The 19,127-nt window shown below is 35.8% G+C and overlaps 1 protein-coding gene and 1 non-coding gene across 2 annotated transcripts; one reads left to right on the top strand and one right to left on the bottom strand.

Moving 5' to 3' along the window:
* Positions 1 to 260: 260 nt before the first annotated feature.
* Positions 261 to 19,039, bottom strand: LOC124629954 (alpha-aminoadipic semialdehyde synthase, mitochondrial). Its single transcript, XM_047163637.1, has 20 exons — positions 18,835 to 19,039; positions 16,141 to 16,287; positions 15,644 to 15,820; positions 15,186 to 15,338; positions 14,029 to 14,175; positions 13,639 to 13,717; positions 13,428 to 13,555; positions 12,463 to 12,614; positions 10,868 to 10,990; positions 10,470 to 10,641; positions 9,918 to 9,988; positions 8,157 to 8,281; positions 7,520 to 7,754; positions 7,104 to 7,240; positions 6,909 to 7,021; positions 4,252 to 4,420; positions 4,010 to 4,104; positions 3,726 to 3,927; positions 1,134 to 1,310; positions 261 to 733 (listed from the first exon to the last, which is right to left on the bottom strand). The coding sequence occupies exons 1-20, from the start codon at positions 18,907 to 18,909 to the stop codon at positions 615 to 617; spliced, it is 2,796 nt and encodes a 931-aa protein (XP_047019593.1). The 5' UTR covers positions 18,910 to 19,039; the 3' UTR covers positions 261 to 614.
* On the top strand, positions 10,672 to 10,743 carry Trnae-uuc. The gene has a single exon. It is a non-coding gene; the product is annotated as a tRNA-Glu (tRNA).
* Positions 19,040 to 19,127: the final 88 nt, after the last annotated feature.

Raw genomic sequence — 19,127 nt, 5'->3', positions numbered from 1 at the left:
GCAGAATCAAGTCATTTGATAAAACATTTTAGGTTAGCAAAAAAATGATATAAGAATGACAATCATGTCACACCTTTTTTTTCCAGATGACATTACTGGACAATAGTATTTTCATTTTCAGCGGTTGTCTTGCTGAAATCAAAAACGTTTATAATGTTACTTTTTCAGTACATAAAGGCGTCCGCGTTATTCATGAAGTCGTAGAGTTTGAGGTTATTAACGTTTGTAACTTATTTGTAAGTCAATGAAAAAGAAACAAATTGAAATATTTTGTTTTTATTAGGATTAAAATTCTCTCACAATGCTGTCACATTCATAGCATCACACGCCATAACATTAGCAGGATTTTATCAAATTAGCACTTAACTACATAATTTATGATTTCTAATCTTAAAATTAGAGATTTATTTACAGAATAATAAATTGCATTACAGGACTAGGTTGAACACATTTAGTTTGACTCCACTGCATGTTCACATCAAATAACTTTGGTCCCCTGAACTTGGCGAAAATGACATCAAATGGCTGACTTCAAAGGGGATACATTATTCGTGTAATATATTTTACAGTAGAAAACGAAAGTCCTTGAGTTGAACAACTTAATGTAATGAGGTTCAGTTAAGAGGAGTGGTGGTCTCCTTGGCGTGTATGCCGTCGGCTCTCAGGCGGGATAGTAACGACTTGTATACTACGGGGGCGAAGGGTAGAACTACGCCGCGCTCTTGGATTTCACCTGGAAACAAAAAAAAATAGTTAATTTATGTTAAGGTTATCCAAATAATTCATAATTTTCAGGTCCTGTATGCCGGCTTTGGTTTCCTGTTTTCGATGACAAACCGAAAGAAAAGTTGAAAGTGTTGTCTCAGGTATATCGAGAGATCAAAATTAAAGAAAGACTCTTGTCTTTTAAGACCATTATGAAAAGACACTTTGTGCAGTCATTACGAGTAGTCAGAAGCCAGAGAATTTGACAACCAATCCTACGAAAGGGTGACGAAACGGGTCGCCCGGATAGCTGAGTAAGGATATGAGCTAGGCAGTCGCTCCATGTCCGATTAGACTGGAAGCCAACATTAATATAGTTTTGGCAAAAATGCAGTCAGATGATGAATTTTCAATAATGTGTAACTTACCATCCAACACCATCTTAGCAGCGATGCCAGTGGGCAGCCCCACGGTCCAGGCCATGGCGGTGTGCTTGGCGGGGTCCCCGCGCACGGCCATGGTGACCTCGCGGCGCTCGCGCTTGCCGTCGCTCCACGTCACGCCTAACTCGTGACGAAGTACTACCAAGTCTGTTTCGTCTTTTTCTAAAAATATAAAATAATGTGTGAAAAAAATCTTTTAAAACTTTTCAAAAATTTATGTTTCTTCAAATTATGTGGATGTAGTCTAAAGCCGAGGATAGTTTCTATTCCTACGTTACACTAAAACTGATACACATTAGTGTACCGGACATACAGTATCTTTAACCCTTTAAAGCTCAAAAAAAATATTGAATATATTTATTATTATTTTTTCATTTATTGTTTATTTAGATCTTACAAGTGCTCAAAAAAATGAAAATAAAAATCTGGTATACATATATATCCAAATGTAGTATGTTGTAAATGTGCTACATTGCGAGACACAAGAACATGTACAGGTTGAAATCAGTGTTGTATTTTTACAACAGTGCCCACGTTACAGAATAAAATATAGTTATAAATGAAAAACAAAATATATTAAAAAACATATTTATTATAACAGTTTATTTTGGGAACTAAACACAAACGTTGTTCACATTTTGAACAGGGGTATTTGAATACCCAGTTTTGCAGTATTTGCACCTACCTCGCTGTACAAAAACTGGAAAATGGCCAATTTTATCAAATCTTACAGCATCTGTAGGTCTAGACACAGTAGGCCCCATTTCTTGGGGTTTTTTGGCAAGTACTGTCGTCTATTTCCTGCTCTAGTGCCTTTGTAAGGGACCATAATTTCATCTATGCTGTAGCTTCCTTCTTCTTCTAGTCGTAAACAATATTAGTCCTTACTTTTTCTAATATCGACCGAACCTTAAAATAACGATCGTTATTCAGGTCCGAATTATCCACGAAATGCAAATATTTTCTCATTAGCTTATACTTTTTTAGACTCATCACATCAGCGACAGGAGGGTATCTGAAATCATTACCTACTCCAGTAGTCTCGATATGACGGCATTCTTACAATACCCATCATAATTGTGATAGCTAGAAAATCACGCACATCATGTCTGTAACGTTTATAGATTTACCTTCTTTGCTTTGCACAGAATATAAATTGGTGTGCTCCGTAATATAATCTATTATATCTTCAGAAAAAAAAAATAAGAAAATAGTCTAACGGAGATTCTGTTGCGGTACTACTAGTGCTAAGATCAGGCATATCAAACTCTGCTGAGTATTTGAATTTCCCACGCTGCCACTTGAAACTAAGAAGAGGTCTCTTGTACTATATTTTACTCTTTTAGCTACAACTCTTGGTTAATGGAGTATTAAGTGGTGATAAAATTGACGAAACTAAATTTAAATTTGGGAGCGGATTGGGTGGTGTGTCCGAAGGAAAAATACTACGTATTACTGGAGTCAGTGGAACCGTATCTTCATCAGATAATGTCGTAAAGGTTTCTTCTTGCACTGGACTATCAAGAATAAGATCCAAGTTTTCTAAAGACGAATGAAGGGACCTTGGTTCGAGCTGAAGTCAGAAGATACATCGTCTTGACGTTTGGTGATGTTTTGAATAATAACTTCGTCTTCAAACGAAGAGCTATCAGCAGACGAGGCCGCTTCTGGAACCAAAGCTAAAATTTGTCTTGCTCTCTGCCATTTTAAGCCTCCCTGGTAGTAAACAAAAAGAAAAACAAACATGCAGCAATCACCAACACCATACATAAGTTAACACAAGTTTTAGTAAAAAACGAGCATATTAGTAATAGCGATATTCATTCATTATTTAGTAATCTAGCTTAGTCGTACATTAGCAAACTTTCAGAACAGTCAATATAAAAACATAATACCGTCAACTCCCATAAATGTAAAAAAAAACACAAAACCCATACAAAGAAAATTATAATTATTCAGTGTTAGTAAAAGCGCGACGTGGCACCCGTGCAACGTACGAAATTAAAAGTACTTATGCTAAAGCTTCGCAGTGTCGCAAATGTGCAACGTCGGTAAATACGTGCTTATATTTCATAGTAGAATATGAATTTGACTTTGGTGTTATATGACACAATTGTAAACACTCATAAACAATAATATTTCAAATAATAGTTGTCAATAAATGCATAAAAACTATTTATATTTATTAAAACTCACCGGTCGTCCACGAGCGCAATGTCGACGCGACGCCATTTTGGTCACAACGTAATGATGCGCGTGAGTTGATTCAATATTTTTTTTCATAGAAGGCAGCAGTATATCCATTATTAAAATTTATGTAGATAAGATAAAATGATGATGGTTCTTGCAATATATTTTTTTGTTTGGATAGTTGCATCGGTGCAACGTTGCGAATTAAAGGGTTATAAGCGCTCACTGATCCGGGAAAGGATACTGTACAAATAAGGCACAAAAGTCGTAGTATTTATGGCGATCCTAGTATCATTCTATTTTTATGTATATGTGAATTTTATACACACTAAAAAAACTCAATCTGAAAAGGACACAATGAAAAAATATGGATTATGAAATACTTACGTAATTGTAGCCGCTTGCTAAGATAATGGCTGACTGTGTCCAAGGGTGTTCCACACTTGACGATTTCAACATCATCTAACAGTCCCAAAGATTCCAAGGACTGCGCCCCCGCTGGACCGATGCGTTCCGCTAATTTTGATCTCAAGTTCTCGAAGAAGATTGACGAGTCTACCAGGCCTAGTAATTCACAGGCGAATTGACGCTGCAAATAAAGAAATAATATTATAAATTATGTCAATTTACATAAATTAAATGTTGGAAGAAAAAGTAATGTTAAGTCTTACCCATGTGATTTTAGGTCCATCGGGATGTAAAGATGTGTGAGGGTTGGGATCGACTAGTCCAAATAGCTGCATTGCTATCATGTTCTCTGCAAAACCTGGTCAACAATAAAATTATAATCATTACTGGTCTAATTTAGACGACTACCAATTTGACTTGAAGACTGAATGCAACTTTAAAGATTCTGACTTCGGTTTCTCATCCTTAACCTTCTATAAAGTACTAAATCTTGAGGAACTCTCACCTTTGTATCTGATAGTTCCTCTGAACATAGTATGTGCGTCTTCAATGCCGTACAGCTTGGAGTAGATGGTGCTGTCTCTGTTGGGGAAACCTTCGAACGCGAAGCCAGGCAAGAAGTTCAGTTCACGAGCCACTGACATCAGTTCTCCTCCACTTAACACTTCTACTATCTGGGGGACAAATGAAATGAAAGACATTATAATAGGGGAGATGTTCCCAAAACGGGTAAGCTAACGAAAGATGTTAAATAAAATAACCAAGAACATTACATGCGACTTGTATTTGTACTCATAGGGTTGTTTATTTAATAAACTTTGGAAAACATAAGATAGTCTTAGTAATCTTCTTCAATATTCTGAAAAAAAAAATAAACCCCTTCGAAATACGCTTTGCCCTCGGGCGGGTCCTAAAACGGGTAACGCCTTTGGGCAAAGCAGGTAATGAATGAATATATGTGATAAATGAATTAAAAAACATTTTAAAAAATATCTTAGCCTCCTATTATCCAGGAAATCTTTATTGTTAATTAGTCTCCTTAATTATGTTAAACAGTTGTCTTATTTTGATCAGTCTATATTACTCTTTTACGTCATTAAATGTTACATTTGAAATTATAATGCTACCAACAGATAATTTTGTTAAAAATCAAAGAAAAGATGTTTAAATTTCTTTTTCACGCTGTTCCTGTTCTTCTTCAGCTCTCTGTGGCTTTCTTTGTCTTCGATTAGTTTTCTGTGGGATCAATTGAGGAAGTGCCCCTTATTTTATTGGTGTTACATGATGATCCTCAGGTTGAAGAAGGATTGTAGTTTGTGATGGAGTCTTGCATGGTGTTATAAAATCTTTAAGAATTTGTGTTTCTGCCGTTATAGTCTTGCATGGTGTTGAAAGTTCTTCAATATACTGGCCTACTGATGTTGGAGTATGAGGTGGACTTATAGCTTCGTCAAGAGGTTGCGGTCCAGTTGCATAACTTCCACATCCCACGAAGCATTTAAAGTTTTTATTTTATATTTATTCACCCAATTAAAAAAACAAAAAAAAAAACAAATTATAGTTCGGCCATTCAGAGAATGCGTTCCTGACACGTCGCGATTGAACTGACGACGTAACTTTGCAATGGCGTTGCAGTTACGATAAAAATATTTTTGCTGGTTGTTTACCGTTTTAACAATTGAGGAGCATTAAAACAACATTATTATATCAATAATCAATGAATGTTATAATTTTGTGCCAAACTGAGTGTCAAATAACTTGGTAAACAATATTTTTCTAAATCTATACTGCGCTATTACAAGGTTATGTCAGCGGTTTATATTTTGTAGTGCTGTGCTAAAAATAACAGGCAAGTATCGTAATCTGTTCTTATACAGTTATAATATAAAATAATACGTTTTGATTTTCTTTTTAAGAATTGGAAAATAATGGACTATAAGACTTAATTATAACTTTTATGAAATATAAAAATAAAACTATGACCAAACCGCATTTTTATACTTAGATTAAAAATGGTAACCCCAAATGGCGTTATGGGCCGCCATTTTGTGACGCTAAAACAGTCGTCCGTTGTCGTTTCGTGCGCATAGACCACGTTTTTCAAGTGTTTTCGATCTGTTTTTATTTGATTACCCGGCTTTTGTTAGACCGAGATATCAGGATTGATTCTGTTATTGATAATAATATAATTATACATGTAGGCGAAGATGATGATGAAGACACCACCTCCTCAAGCAAATCGGAGTCTGATTAATATTCTGTTCGCACATTCAATTCAATGTACTTGTAACAAAGAATAAATAAAACAATTTTATTATATGAATATTACCTTTTTTTGGTTTCCACTTAAATAACTAAAATATAAAACAAATGATTCCGCCAATTTAAAACGAAAATAATCTTAAAATAATGCGGCGGTTCATTTTGAAGGAACGGTAACGAACTCAGTGTTATGTTGTGCCCATCACTAGTCGTGACTAACTGATAGGTGTCAGGAACGCATTCTCTGAACGGCCGAAGTATAGGTATTTTTTACATTTGAGTCAGATAAATAATGGCACTGGTCAGCTTACTACATATCATAAATTATTCCAGGGCAAATCTGATAGTCACCCGTTATGCCCCTACCCGTTTTGCCCAAAAGCACGTTTTAAATTTCAACTACCTTAACCATAAAATAGAAAACAAGGAGACCACTAATTATTCACAATTAATAAGCATATAACATGCAAAATGATAATACAAAACTACGAAAACCATATCTTACACTTTAATTTGAGTAGTTAGCACTAGCATAATTCGATTTTTTTTAATAAGTTCGACAGAAAACTTTTTTTACGTCTAACCTAGAAGACGCTCGCTCCAGGTGCGCGAGCCGACTGACCGTGATCGGCAGGGGGGTAGTGCGCCACTCTACACTCACAGGTTCACACTAAGATCTATAATATTCGAATGGCAAGGCCTACCCGTTTTAGGAACATCTCCCCTACGTCCAGTAACTAGTGGTTTTTCAACAATAGAAAATGCCTATAAAGTGAAGTGTATAATTGCAAAGGGTATGAAAATAAGGACGGACACGCTAGGGATAATTTGAACTAATCAGCAAATGCTCTCAGTGATGAAGACATTTATTGTTTGAGTAATTGAAAAGTAAGAGTTTACCTGTCCCTTGCTCAGATATTTGGCAGCAGAAATAGTGTTGAGTAGGACTCCTCTAGGATTCCATGAGAACTTATACCTAAGGGCATTGTCGCTGAACTCAGGTGCAGGCAAACCTAGAAAAAACAAAACATCAGGGCTTCAGATAATATTCCTTTAAAAACCTAGCCATGTTCGATAAAAACATATTTTTCTTACCTCCGCAGTATGAAACAAATGAGTCGATCCTGCCTCCATGACTCTGTATGTCGTGAATACATTCGAGAGCGAGCAAGTGGTCGATGCCGGGGTCCAAGCCGACTTCATTGAGGAACGTTATGCCAGCGTCCTTCGCCCTATGACAAGAAATTATAAGGTCAGCAAAAAAATTATGGTCCTCGAAAGTTTTTTTTCTCACAACCTTCGTCACTGACTTCCTCATATAAATATAGCCTACGTAGATTAGGTATTGTTCTGTCCTATAGACTCAAAAAAGGGAGTTCTTTCCGAAACATGACCATATCCGTCTCTCGTGGCTAATCAATTATAACTAGATATTGTTATACTTTAGTCACGAATTATGGGTTAGGTGCACCTGAATCTCTTAGAAATAAATATTGTTAGCAGGAACTCACGCTTGATGCAGCTCCTGTACTTCAGGCCTCACATAGGATGCCGTGACCATATGAGCACCGGCACTGAGGCAGGCCTTCGCCACGTCTCCGTGCAGGTCATACGGTAATAGGGACACGACCACGCGGGCTCGGGACGCGAGGGACCGGAGAGCGGACTCGTTCTTAGCGTCTAAATATTCTGAAGATACTCCATAACGTTCTGCTAGGGCGTCTGCTTCTTCTTTTACTGCTGATGCTGGAATACCAATTAGAATATTATGGTATGTTCGATTTTTTTTTGCTAATAATAACAATCCACAGCGCTGTTTGTTCCCTAAAGATCAGCTCGCCGCGTTGGCAATTCGTTGGAAGCGTAGGTGCTGATGCAGGTTCACTTTCTATAGTCTCAGTCCCTTAGTCATACCAGATAGAGGTCAGGTGAAATTCTTCCGATGCATGTTCAAAATGTCACTTGCTCTTCGATGCATGTATGTTTTGTATCACCACCAATTTTTTTACTTCGGGCTGATTTATGAAGGCTTCTTAAATGCCACAAAGCTATTAAGCCCGACCCGGGAATCGAACCCGTACTCAACAGTCGCACTATGCGGCGGTAACAACTAGGTAAAATAAGTATTCAACAATAGTGTTAACAAACCTATGGTAACAGCAATATTCTTGTCTCTGGACAGGTACTCGACTACGGGAGCTGACACTAGACCACTGCCGAGGATAAGCACCGGAGTCTGTTGTTCATTGCCTTCCACCTTGTGACGAGACCGTCTGGAACGATATATTAAAATAAAACTTTTGTCATCTAACTATAATTATGTTTAAGCACTGATATTTCTTAACTAATAAAATAATATTAAAATAAAACTTTTGTCATCTAACTATAATTATGTATAAGCACTGATATTTCTTAACTAATAAAATAATCTATATATATAAAAATGAATTGCTGTTCGTTAGTCTCGCTAAAACTCGAGAACGGCTGGGCCGATTGAGCTGATTTTAGTTTTAAAATGTTTGTCGTAGTCCAGGGTAGGTCTAAACGGTGAGCAAATAAGGAAAAAAAATTGCGAGTAAGATTCCCGGGACGGGAGTGATTAGACAAAAACCAACTTACGGAATGCCGCAGAACAACAAAAGTAAAGTACTAGGACAGCATAATTCACCTTAGTAAAGTATACCAATAACGAAATTTCGATGCAACTGAGTGCTTAGTGCGAGTTTTCGTGAATTTTTTTACGGACTCACATGAGAGCGCGTATACTAAGATTTGTATGCAGTGTTGCCAACTTAGTGGATTTTCCACTAATACTGGTGGTTTAAGTCCCCTATTTAGTGGCGAAATGTTGAAAGTACTGCGGGTCAAGTAGCGAAATGTAAGTTTTGTGGTACAACTTTAAGGAGTTACTATGGAGATTTGAAGTCTCACGGAATGTCAAAAAAGCATCTACAAAACAAAAAGGTGAACGACTACTATAATTATATTAAGTACTCATTCATTGGTCAAATGCGTAACTAAACAATTTGTGAAACTACTACGCCGATTATAATTTGTGAAGGATTCGGATCGGGTCGGATGAATTGCTAAACAGATGTAATGCTTTGTCTGTTTTAATTTTCTATCGTTGCCGAGTTACATCTTTGGATGATTAAATTGTTTTAGGTTACAATAAAATATAAACAATATTTTTTTAGTGGTGAATTTGGTGATTTTAAGTGTGGGATAAATTTTTGTTAGTGGTTTTCTGGTGGTTTTAAAAGTTGACTCTGGTGGTAAGCTTCTACAACTGTTGGCAACACTGTTTGTATGGAACAAAAACAGGTTCCAATTTTTGACACTAGGTGGAGCTGTTTTTGTTCCATACAAATCTTATATAGTATACGCGCTCTCATGTGAGTCCGTAAAAAAATTCACGAAAACTCGCACTAAGCACTCTGCTCACCATGTACCAGGGTAGCATAACTTATAAGAGTATACCAATCTTACCAAGTGTAGGTAGACGCTACCGCTCACCATGTACCAGAGCGGCAAAAAATACACCGGGCGCGGGTAATACCGCGGGGAACGGCTAGTATTAAAATAAAACTTTTGTCATCTAACTATAATTATGTATAAGCACTGATATTTCTTAACTAATAAAATAAATGGAAATAAATGAAAAATCTTTCACTGCTTCGAAGCTACACTACATTATTTATGAAGTCACACTTATTTATTATTTTCAGTAACTCTCTTATTACTCCCTTATGTACTCTCCTTTTATGTGTAGGTTCTTCCGGTATTCCCTAGCCACATAGAGACACTACATGGAGTACATAAGGGAGGCTATGCATGAACATGTGAAACCCGTTCAAAGTTGATTTTGTATGGTAAAAGACCGCTATATGTAGAATATATCGTACTTACGTGTTAGCCATTCTCAGATCGTTAATGTATTCGAAAGGAGGCGTCAATCTGCCATTGCTTGTGATGATTGCCTGCAATAAAGAAAAAATGACGTCCAGTAAATATTAACGATAAACGTGAAGACAAATTATAAATAACATGTCATATTAGAAAGTTTCAGATAATTGAAAAAGTTAATGGCACGATCTAATCGGCCGACATAATGATTAAACCCTAAACTTTCAACACGTCTTGTTGGAGTTGAGTCGTACTTACTACAAATAATACCGATTACCGAATCAAGTTTATACTAAAATTATTGATTTGCTTGTAAGCGAGCACTTACATTAAAGTTTATTGTGCCTTTGACTTATTATCATTGTTCATTTACCTACTGATAAAACAAGCTATCTTGTTATATTTACGCAGTTTTCCTGTCATACGATGTTATGATAATAAAGTAAACATATCAGAAACTATTGTTTGTAGTCTTAAATTTTTTTAATATTACTTAAAAATATGTTACAATTAAATAATTAATAAAATATTTAGATATAATTAAAAATAACTCACCCCTTGAACAACTGGTGAAAAGTTGTGTTCGTCCAAAGGTTTGGTAGCATCAGACTTCATGATATCCTCTGCATATGGGTAAAGTAAATCTCCGAAGAAGTCTGTGGACTCCCTCGGTAGCTGTGTCGGCATGTTGTCTATAGAGCACACTAGTACGCCGGGCCCTTTGAAACTAAACAGAAATTTTGACCAGGTTAGCATCTCCCGTATGGTCTAGTGGCTAGGATACCTGGCTTTCACCCAGGAGGCTCGGGTTCGATTCCCGGTACGGGAAAATGTTTTTTACTATTTTTGCAAGTAAATACGCTCGCAGATAAATATTATTTTTTTAGTTATTTGAGACAAGAGAGAGAAAAAAAAAATTAAGCTTTTTTCTAATTAAAAGTTAAGTTACATACCTCTTTGTATCTTTGTTTCTATCAGCGTCGTAGAGACAGAAAGGCGTATCAATGGTAGTGCACTCGTTCATGAATTCGATGGAACCACCAGGATCTGCCGATATGTCACAGATGGCCAACATTCTGCAAAAAACATATTCAATAAAGCCAAAACGCTTATGTGCTACATAACAGCTCTGTCTACTTTACGAGTCGAGAAGTAAAATTTTAAAAAACCCCCGACCCAAAAAAGCACTCAATTATTATGACAAAAGGTTAAAAACGCTAAACCCTATAAAAAGCAAAAAATAACTTTTAACACTACGTAAGTACCAACTAAAGCATGTCAGACTAAACTAAATTTTGTCGTGTCGGGGGACCGCTCTAATTTATTAGCTTAACGTTAGAAGTAATTATATACTACTACATTATATATACTTCTTATAACTTTTTATATAATTTTGTTTAGATACGTGTTTTTTTATACGAATGTTGTAATTAAGTAGGTATCATTTGATTAATGTAGTATTTTTAAAGGTAAAAAGCGGTCCCCCGACACGTCAAAATTTAGTTTAGTCTGACATGCTTTAGTTGGTACTTACGTAGTGTTAAAAGTTATTTTTTGCTTTTTATAGGGTTTAGCGTTTTTAACCTTTTGTCATAATAATTGCGTGCTTTTTTGGGTCGGGGGTTTTTTAAAATTTATAATTTAATTTTATTTCATGCTTTTTGAAGGAGCTCCTTAATTTTTCCTTCTTTCATTTAATTTCTTTTATTTTAAGATGTGGTCGCTATATGCGATCTCGGCCAAAGGAAGCTGTTTAACAATCCTCATGACAAACTGGCTCTGGGAGAATTGCACAGATTGAGAAACAATAAAGATTAACCTTTGGTCATTTTAGACTTTCAGCAAAAATACATATAAATCGGTTTATCCGTTTCATTCCGGCATTCCAGGGTTTCATCCGCCACATCCTATTTCCAGCATCAGGTTCTAGTCAATTAGAAAAATGAAGAGAGCTAGTCAAGACAAATTCAACGAGCCCAAACTCGATGGGTTTACTAAAAGGCAGTTCAGGGTTACGTCTCCTATCTTCGTGTCCTAACAGCAGACCAGCTCAGTGGTTCCAGAAGACATTAGTGTTTCAAATTTCTGATCCCACATATGCTTGCAAGTAAACTGAGCGTGTAACATTCCTATCACACCTAACAAACGAGCTGATGACCTTGAAGACCTGAACCGATTTACACCAAACATAGCTAAGAACACTCCCGAATGACATACCTTTCAAACAAAAAAAACCGCATTACAATCGGATCATCCGTTTGGGAGCTACGATGCCACATACACACACACACACACACACACACACACACACACACAGACACGTCAAACTTATAACACCCCGTCGTTTTTGCGTCGGGGGTTAATAAATGGCGAGAGCTGGATTGAGCTAAAGAATAAACTTAAACTTTATTAAATTACTGAGAAAGACACAATAATTATTTACTGTACATATGGAGTCCACATAATGTATCTATTTTTACAAACAATCAGTTTTAGATTACTGTTTCATAACATTACTCTCAGAAGCATATTTTTTCAGTTTCCTTACCTATGTGGTAACGCCGGTGCTCCGATACTCTTGGGCAGCCACGGTGTATGAGATGGCAACAACAAATGCTTCGCGTCTGGGATGGTCAGCAGCTTGGGACTGCCCACTGCCCAGTAGATGCAGTTCACTAGGACCGATGTGTAAGGTGCTATCTGGGAACAAAAAGTATTTGAGTTATTGGAATTATAGGTACTATTTTGTAAAGATAAGAAAGGTCAAACGTGACAAAGCCCTAACAGCTCACAAAAAAAAACAGAAAAAAAAAACTTTTTACAAAAAAATAAAACCGACTTCCAAAAACACTAAAAAGCCAAAAAAATAATATAAGTAAATAATAATTATAAGAAGTCGGTTTTATTTTTTTGTAAAAAGTTTATAATGTAACGAGAGTATAACGACTTTTATTTTGTCCGATTAATGATTGATTCGTGCAATCGATCATAGGTTTTTTTCATTGATAAGATTATGAAAAAGCAAATAGCATTTTCTTTCAGGTCATGTTAATTAAACTTTCAGGCCATGTTAATTTATTGTCAACTACGTATGCTATACAATTCACATGAATGATACAAAGATATTCAGATATCATTATCATTAAAATGTGACTAAACGTGCTACGCCTTATTACTATTTATGCGTATGTCCTATAGTCCAATATTATTAACAATTACTAACCGACTTTTTTACCGTATTTATCCTAATAATATACCTACACATACCCTAACACAATAAGTACTTTATGTAGATTATTCATATAGTAGGTATCCACCTACGTACCTACTATACCTACGATATACCTCCTTACTATTTCATAGATTAGCACCTAATTGTCGCTACGTAACACGTTTTATCGTATCAAGCTGGCTTGGCAATAAAAATTGGGATAACAATACTTGCGTATGTACTTAAATTAATCATGTTTACAGTTATAAAGAAATTAGATTATGGTACGTAATAGTGTTTACCTTTTGTGCGAATGTAGAGATGTATCGTTCGGGATGTTCGTCGTACTCTTGCGCATCGTAACCTCCTCCGTTTTTCCTTTCCAAGTGATGTCTTCGGCGGACTTCACAACCGTAGATTTTGTTTGGACCTAATCATAAGTAATCATAAATAATGGAAGATCTACAATGTTATTTCAATTTTGTAGTACCTACATAATTGAAGAAACCTTACTTCCATGTTCAGCAACTTTCTTCAACATCTCTGGTGGAACATATTCGTGGGGCAACTCCTGGAAAATTTCTTGACTTCCCTAAAATAAGAAAATCGTGTTCAATTTTTTTTTTCGACTATTTCTTTTAAACTTTTCATTGACTCTTTTTAAATGTAGATAGTAGGTATTGCGAGAACGTTGGAAGAATGTATTCCATAAAGCATTCGAAATGGTTGGCCAATGCTGGGCACAGACCTCCTCTTACACTGCGAAGGATTGAGTGTTAATCACCTCACTTGCTCAATGCAGGTTAGTAATTTCAGATCTTATGTCCATGGTTTCCTCAAGATGTTTTCCTTCACCTTTTGCCTAAATTCATGAACATTATTAATCCAACTTAATAATCTCACCTGAGAAACATTTCCAGATCCAGTGAAGACGAAGGTGAGAGGTCCTAGCGACTTGGGCATCATGCCGAGCGCCACCTCGTAGCCCGCGTCTCTGATGGCCTGACGCGCCATGCTCGAGTTGCGGTAGTTGTGAGACGGTCCTATGTGCTGAACCGATCCATTTAGTTAATAGGCAATTCTCCATAAGTTGAGCAGTACCTATTTAAGGTATATAATAGTCTGTCATTTTTGGTAAAATGGAACATGTTCTAGGGTTAAAAATATTGGCTAACTTGGGACTCCAACATTATGGCCCCGTTTTGATTAAGCAACCATATTCCTAAATTCGGAGAAGAACGTTGATAAAATAAAGTAATTTGTTGTTTTTTTATTAAGAAAGTACTGTTTTAAGATTTTACATATTGAATGACACGCCTCTTTATCTTCTTTAATTAATGAATAAATGGCTTTATTTTACACGCGATAAGGTAACAAATATCCTCTAAGAAATATTTTTTGTAGCGGAAAGGATTAGGATAGTCAGAAGATTTGGTATTTTTCGTTTTATCATACGAAAATAGCCTACGTATTTATAGTAAAACCTAAAAATGTTATCAATTGTTGAAGGTGAACTGCAATTGTGTCAACAAACAATCATAAATCCTTGTCGACCCCACCTGAAGTATAAATTAACGAAATAAGTAGGTGCACTTCAGTGATATCTCGTTACTATCCACTATATCTGATAAAACTTAAGTAAATAATACGCCGAGAGATATTTTTTATAATCACAATTACTTATAAGATAACTTCGTAGGTATACCTAACAAATTTTCCGCGTTTTTCAAGGTTTTACCCAAAGTTCGTCGGTTTTAATTTGGTTTGTGTGATGTTTGTTTTTGTGTGATTGAGGCGAAAATTCTCGACGAGAGATCTTTCACCAAACATTAAAGTTAGAAGTTAAGGAACTCATTTCTACTTTTTTACATCTTTAGCATTTGAAAGTATTGTCCACACCCGGCGTCAAAGTTTGATGGCAATTCTTTTCCCCAGAAACAACACAACTCTTTGGGACTTGCAAGGTCTAACAGTCTTTCAATTCGGAGAGACTCGCAAACCGTATTTTCTCCATGTGCCCAATGAACACCTCTTTGTGTTATTCTATTTTATAATCTTACCATGAATGGTGTGTGATGTCCAAGGGCGAGCAGCCTGAGTCCAATGCCGTGTAATATGTTGATCATGCCAGCAACTCCTGCGTATTTGCCGAACGCTACCACTCGGTTGCCGGAGTCATCCATTAGCTTCTCGTAGTCTATTAATCGGATGTTCTGCAAGAATTTTATAAGTTACAATTTTTCTATCTCTAATTCAGAACGATATTGCTTGGGAAAATACTTTTGCAATAAGAAATGCGGGACATTAAATCACTTCTAATATTTCTAGAAATTCAAAAAACACTTCAATAGTCGATTCATGCAATGGTACTGGATGATGCAAACATTTGATGACATTCAACTTTGTTGCACAGATTCCTGCAAGTTACTTTGAAGTCTGTCTGTATCCAAACCATTTCTGAACATCTAACAGGCAAGTCTAATTTGCTCGAGTTACTCGAGAAGAAGAAAGATCTTACCTTTTTCAAGATAGCATCCAACATAGGCATGTTAGCCTCCTGGGCTTTGATGGTGTGTGAAAAGAAGCAGTACGTCTTGTTGGGAATGAGGAGATCGATGGGCGTTTGTTTCACGCCGAATATCACGCTCGCTTCGCTTATGTCTTCCCGGACTATCGCTCCTGCGTTTATGTATGACTGAAAAGTAATTAAGCAGATAGTAAAATTATTAAAAAATTAAATTCTGAATTCAACTTATGTACACTTCTGCTTTTTTTCAACGACCGATTTGCCTTTTATGTAGTCAATGCCGAAGAGCTACCAACTGGTATTACTGTTCAATAAACCACACTTCAGAAAATGGAACAAAAACACGTGCTGTGCCGACTCCTGAAATTGGGATAAGGGCAGGAACTTCAGAAAGCAGTACATATTTTCTGCTTAAATTGCAGAACGTGTCGAAAAGTATAGCTGCTGCGGCAATACTTGGTTTAAGTTCTGCAGTCATAAATCCTTACCTGCATCGGGTAGGCTCGTCGATTGGAAGGCTGCACAATTACCCTGACGCCCTGCCTCACCAATCGGTTGACATTTGTGGGCGAAAACGGCGCCCGTCTCTCCCATACTGACTGGTCTTCTCTGCGTATTGCTATTGTGCGTCCGCTCTGAAAGAAAATTTTCGTCATTTTTGCTGATTTTTCTTATGCCGCCAAAGTTTTTGAAGTACATATTTGGTTTCATTAAAGACATGCCTTGCTCTTTTGGCATGGTTTAACCAGCAGAATTGGTTACCATCGGACAAGTTTGAAAATAAACATATTTTTTCCAGTTTATAGTCGATCTTGAAAGAGTCCTATAAGTAGACTCTAAACGTAGCAAAAGTGAAAGTAACTGAAATTATATTATCAGGAAGGAAGTAAGTATGGGTGAAGGGGAGGAAAACACATCATTCTTCCTAAATTAGGCACGGGTTATCATTCGTTTGCAGTACAACGCACTCGGATCATACGCAAATCTGTATTTATTATGATGCGGAAACTCGACAATATCAAGTCAGCTAAATATAGAAAGGGGTCAAAGTATCTGTTGTTTATTTATCTAAACTTTAGAATACGAAAGGTTACTAATGATGTCAAAACATCAGCGAAGTGGACTAATGTTGTATGAGAAATAAATGGCGACGATTTTGTGATGGACTTAGCGATTCAGTTATTTTCTTTTAATAGAGTTCATGAGTTTGAAATAAAACTGTTTTAAAGGAAAGGACACTATAGGCAGAATTCTGCAATTCAGTTTTATTGTAAGAAACCTGTGAGGAAAGTAGGTAAAGCTACTGTAATTACTATATTTTGTCAGCTTTTTTGACACGACTTATTTTTCCATCAGGGAAAATACGTGTCATGCTACATTACAGAGCTGAAAGATTTACCTAGATACCGTAAATATCATTATCATAAGATTTGCTAAACCTAGTATAAATATTTATAGAACTTATGTTATTACAACTTATGTATAATTCTAAATAAATCGAGAGTTCTTGACACACCCTAAAGATAGTGGGTGTCAACAAGTTTAAGGTAACAAACAACGATAATAAGAACAAATGACTGATAGTCATCATGTAATAGTAAAAATATTCCATAATAATGAAATTTTTATCTAACTAGGTATTAGGCAGTGACTGGGCGTTCTATTAATTTGCTTATTAGTGGAACTTTCCTACAGACGACATTGATATTTTTTAAATTGGGTTTTACTCAATTCAAGATAGCAGAGTTACTATTAAAATATAAGGACTGATTTTTTAGGCTTTCAAACCATGAAAACAAACCGAAACATTGATTTCATGACGCAGAGAGAACCCAAGATGAATGTTAGACTTTACGCATATTTGTAGTGCTCTACCCTTATTTCTTTCAACATAAAGCTCATTAAGAGTCCCTGTTACTGACTGTAATTTAATTAGCAAATATAATTAAACATTAGCTAATCAATTGTAAAATTAACTATCAACTAGGATAGCTAAATAATCGACTTGGTTTTGATAAAATCCATCAAACTATTCAGCCATCAACAGATTTATAGGTACCAGGGGTATTTTAATGTAGATAATGTTATCTTATAATTATTATATGTTCAATGAAACTACCTACGTGTATCGGGCATCATAACATTAACCGTTGTTATCAGTTGCTACCTGCGAATTAAAATAACTCAGTATGTCAGGCCTATGACAAATAGCAAAATTAAATAAATATTAACCTTGTTTCAATGTTACTTTCCTTATCATTTGACACTTCGCTATTATTTTGTTTTATTAGATTTAAAGGATTTTTTAGTCATCATGTTATTTCCGCAGGCTTTATTTATAAACGTCTCTTCTTCTAGGTATTACATTTAACTAGAAGTTTGTTCTGTTCTGTCTTATTAGCAATGTAGGTAATTTTGATATGATGCGACCTGGGATAAAACTACCTCGACCCTGAACTTCAAATAAATTGTGATCGGATATGAGCAAGCTTTATGAGTTATTTCATTTAATTAGCTGAAATTTTAGGTACCTAAGTAGGTACGTAGGTACATATTTAATGTATTTACCAAACGGGAAACTTGTAGTGCGATATCGTCTGCCCACTAATAATATTTCTTTGCTTACTGGCAAATGATAACTAGAGTAATAAAACATGTAAGTAGTTCCAGTTCAAAACTGGAGAAAGTAAGGGTGCGAAATTTTGAAGTTCGGTAACTGGGTCATGGGCATATATATGTATTATCAAAGTCGGTTTGTCTTTAAAAAAAATCCTGTTCTCCGTGTCTATAACTGAAGATTGAAAAATATAAATCTAGGAAACACGCTCATGCATTAAATGATGACAGACCCTTAACTAGCAGCTATGTACTTACCTAGGTACCATATATTTAATAACTTTAACAAATTCACGCCACTACTCTGCATAATGGTGAAAAAATGTTTGGTGGTCATATGTTTGCATAGTAAATTTGTATAAATTAAAAAAAAAAAAAAAAATCTACGGCGTAGACCGTAGCCACGATGTGATGAAAAACATTTAATAAACGACTGAATATTTCATTGCTTTTTAATCACATCCTTAATTTAAACAGTTCTTTATTCAACTAAATCCGTTTTTTTCACTTGACCGTTTGAAATATTTTCCTCGTAAAAGTGGACCGGAAAAGACCAAAAGACTTACCTTATCGGAAGAAAAGTAAACAACATGCTTCAAATACAGACTCTTCGTTCGAAGAGCCGCAGATTTGTGCAACATATTAATTAAAATATCACAAACAACTAGCGTTTACTTAATTTAATTAATGAAAAATAAAATTGATAACTGTACACAATAAAAGCGTTCTGTATCTTACGAGGCGTGTCGGGCATCTATTTACTTGGAACTAAATAACGAAGCTCCTTTGAGAAAACATTACAATCGGCATGACGTTTTATCGCCAGTGATAGTGATACATAAGTACCACATTTGTTTTT

The sequence above is a fragment of the Helicoverpa zea genome, chromosome 4 (genome assembly GCF_022581195.2).
Source record: "Helicoverpa zea isolate HzStark_Cry1AcR chromosome 4, ilHelZeax1.1, whole genome shotgun sequence".
Taxonomy (NCBI): Eukaryota; Metazoa; Arthropoda; class Insecta; order Lepidoptera; family Noctuidae; genus Helicoverpa; species Helicoverpa zea.
This window is presented reverse-complemented; position numbering and strand designations above follow the sequence as displayed.

What these genes read in the sequence shown, in the direction of transcription:
- LOC124629954 (XM_047163637.1), bottom strand. Translation starts at nt 18,909, where the DNA reads ATGTTGCACAAATCTGCGGCTCTTCGAACGAAGAGTCTGTATTTGAAG. An exon ending in GCACCGGCGTTACCACATAG is followed by an intron (nt 10,991 to 12,462) that starts GTAAGGAAACTG and finishes TGTTTTTTGCAG; the next exon opens with AATGTTGGCCATCTGTGACA. An exon ending in TGCTAAGATGGTGTTGGATG is followed by an intron (nt 734 to 1,133) that starts GTAAGTTACACA and finishes TTTTGTTTCCAG; the next exon opens with GTGAAATCCAAGAGCGCGGC.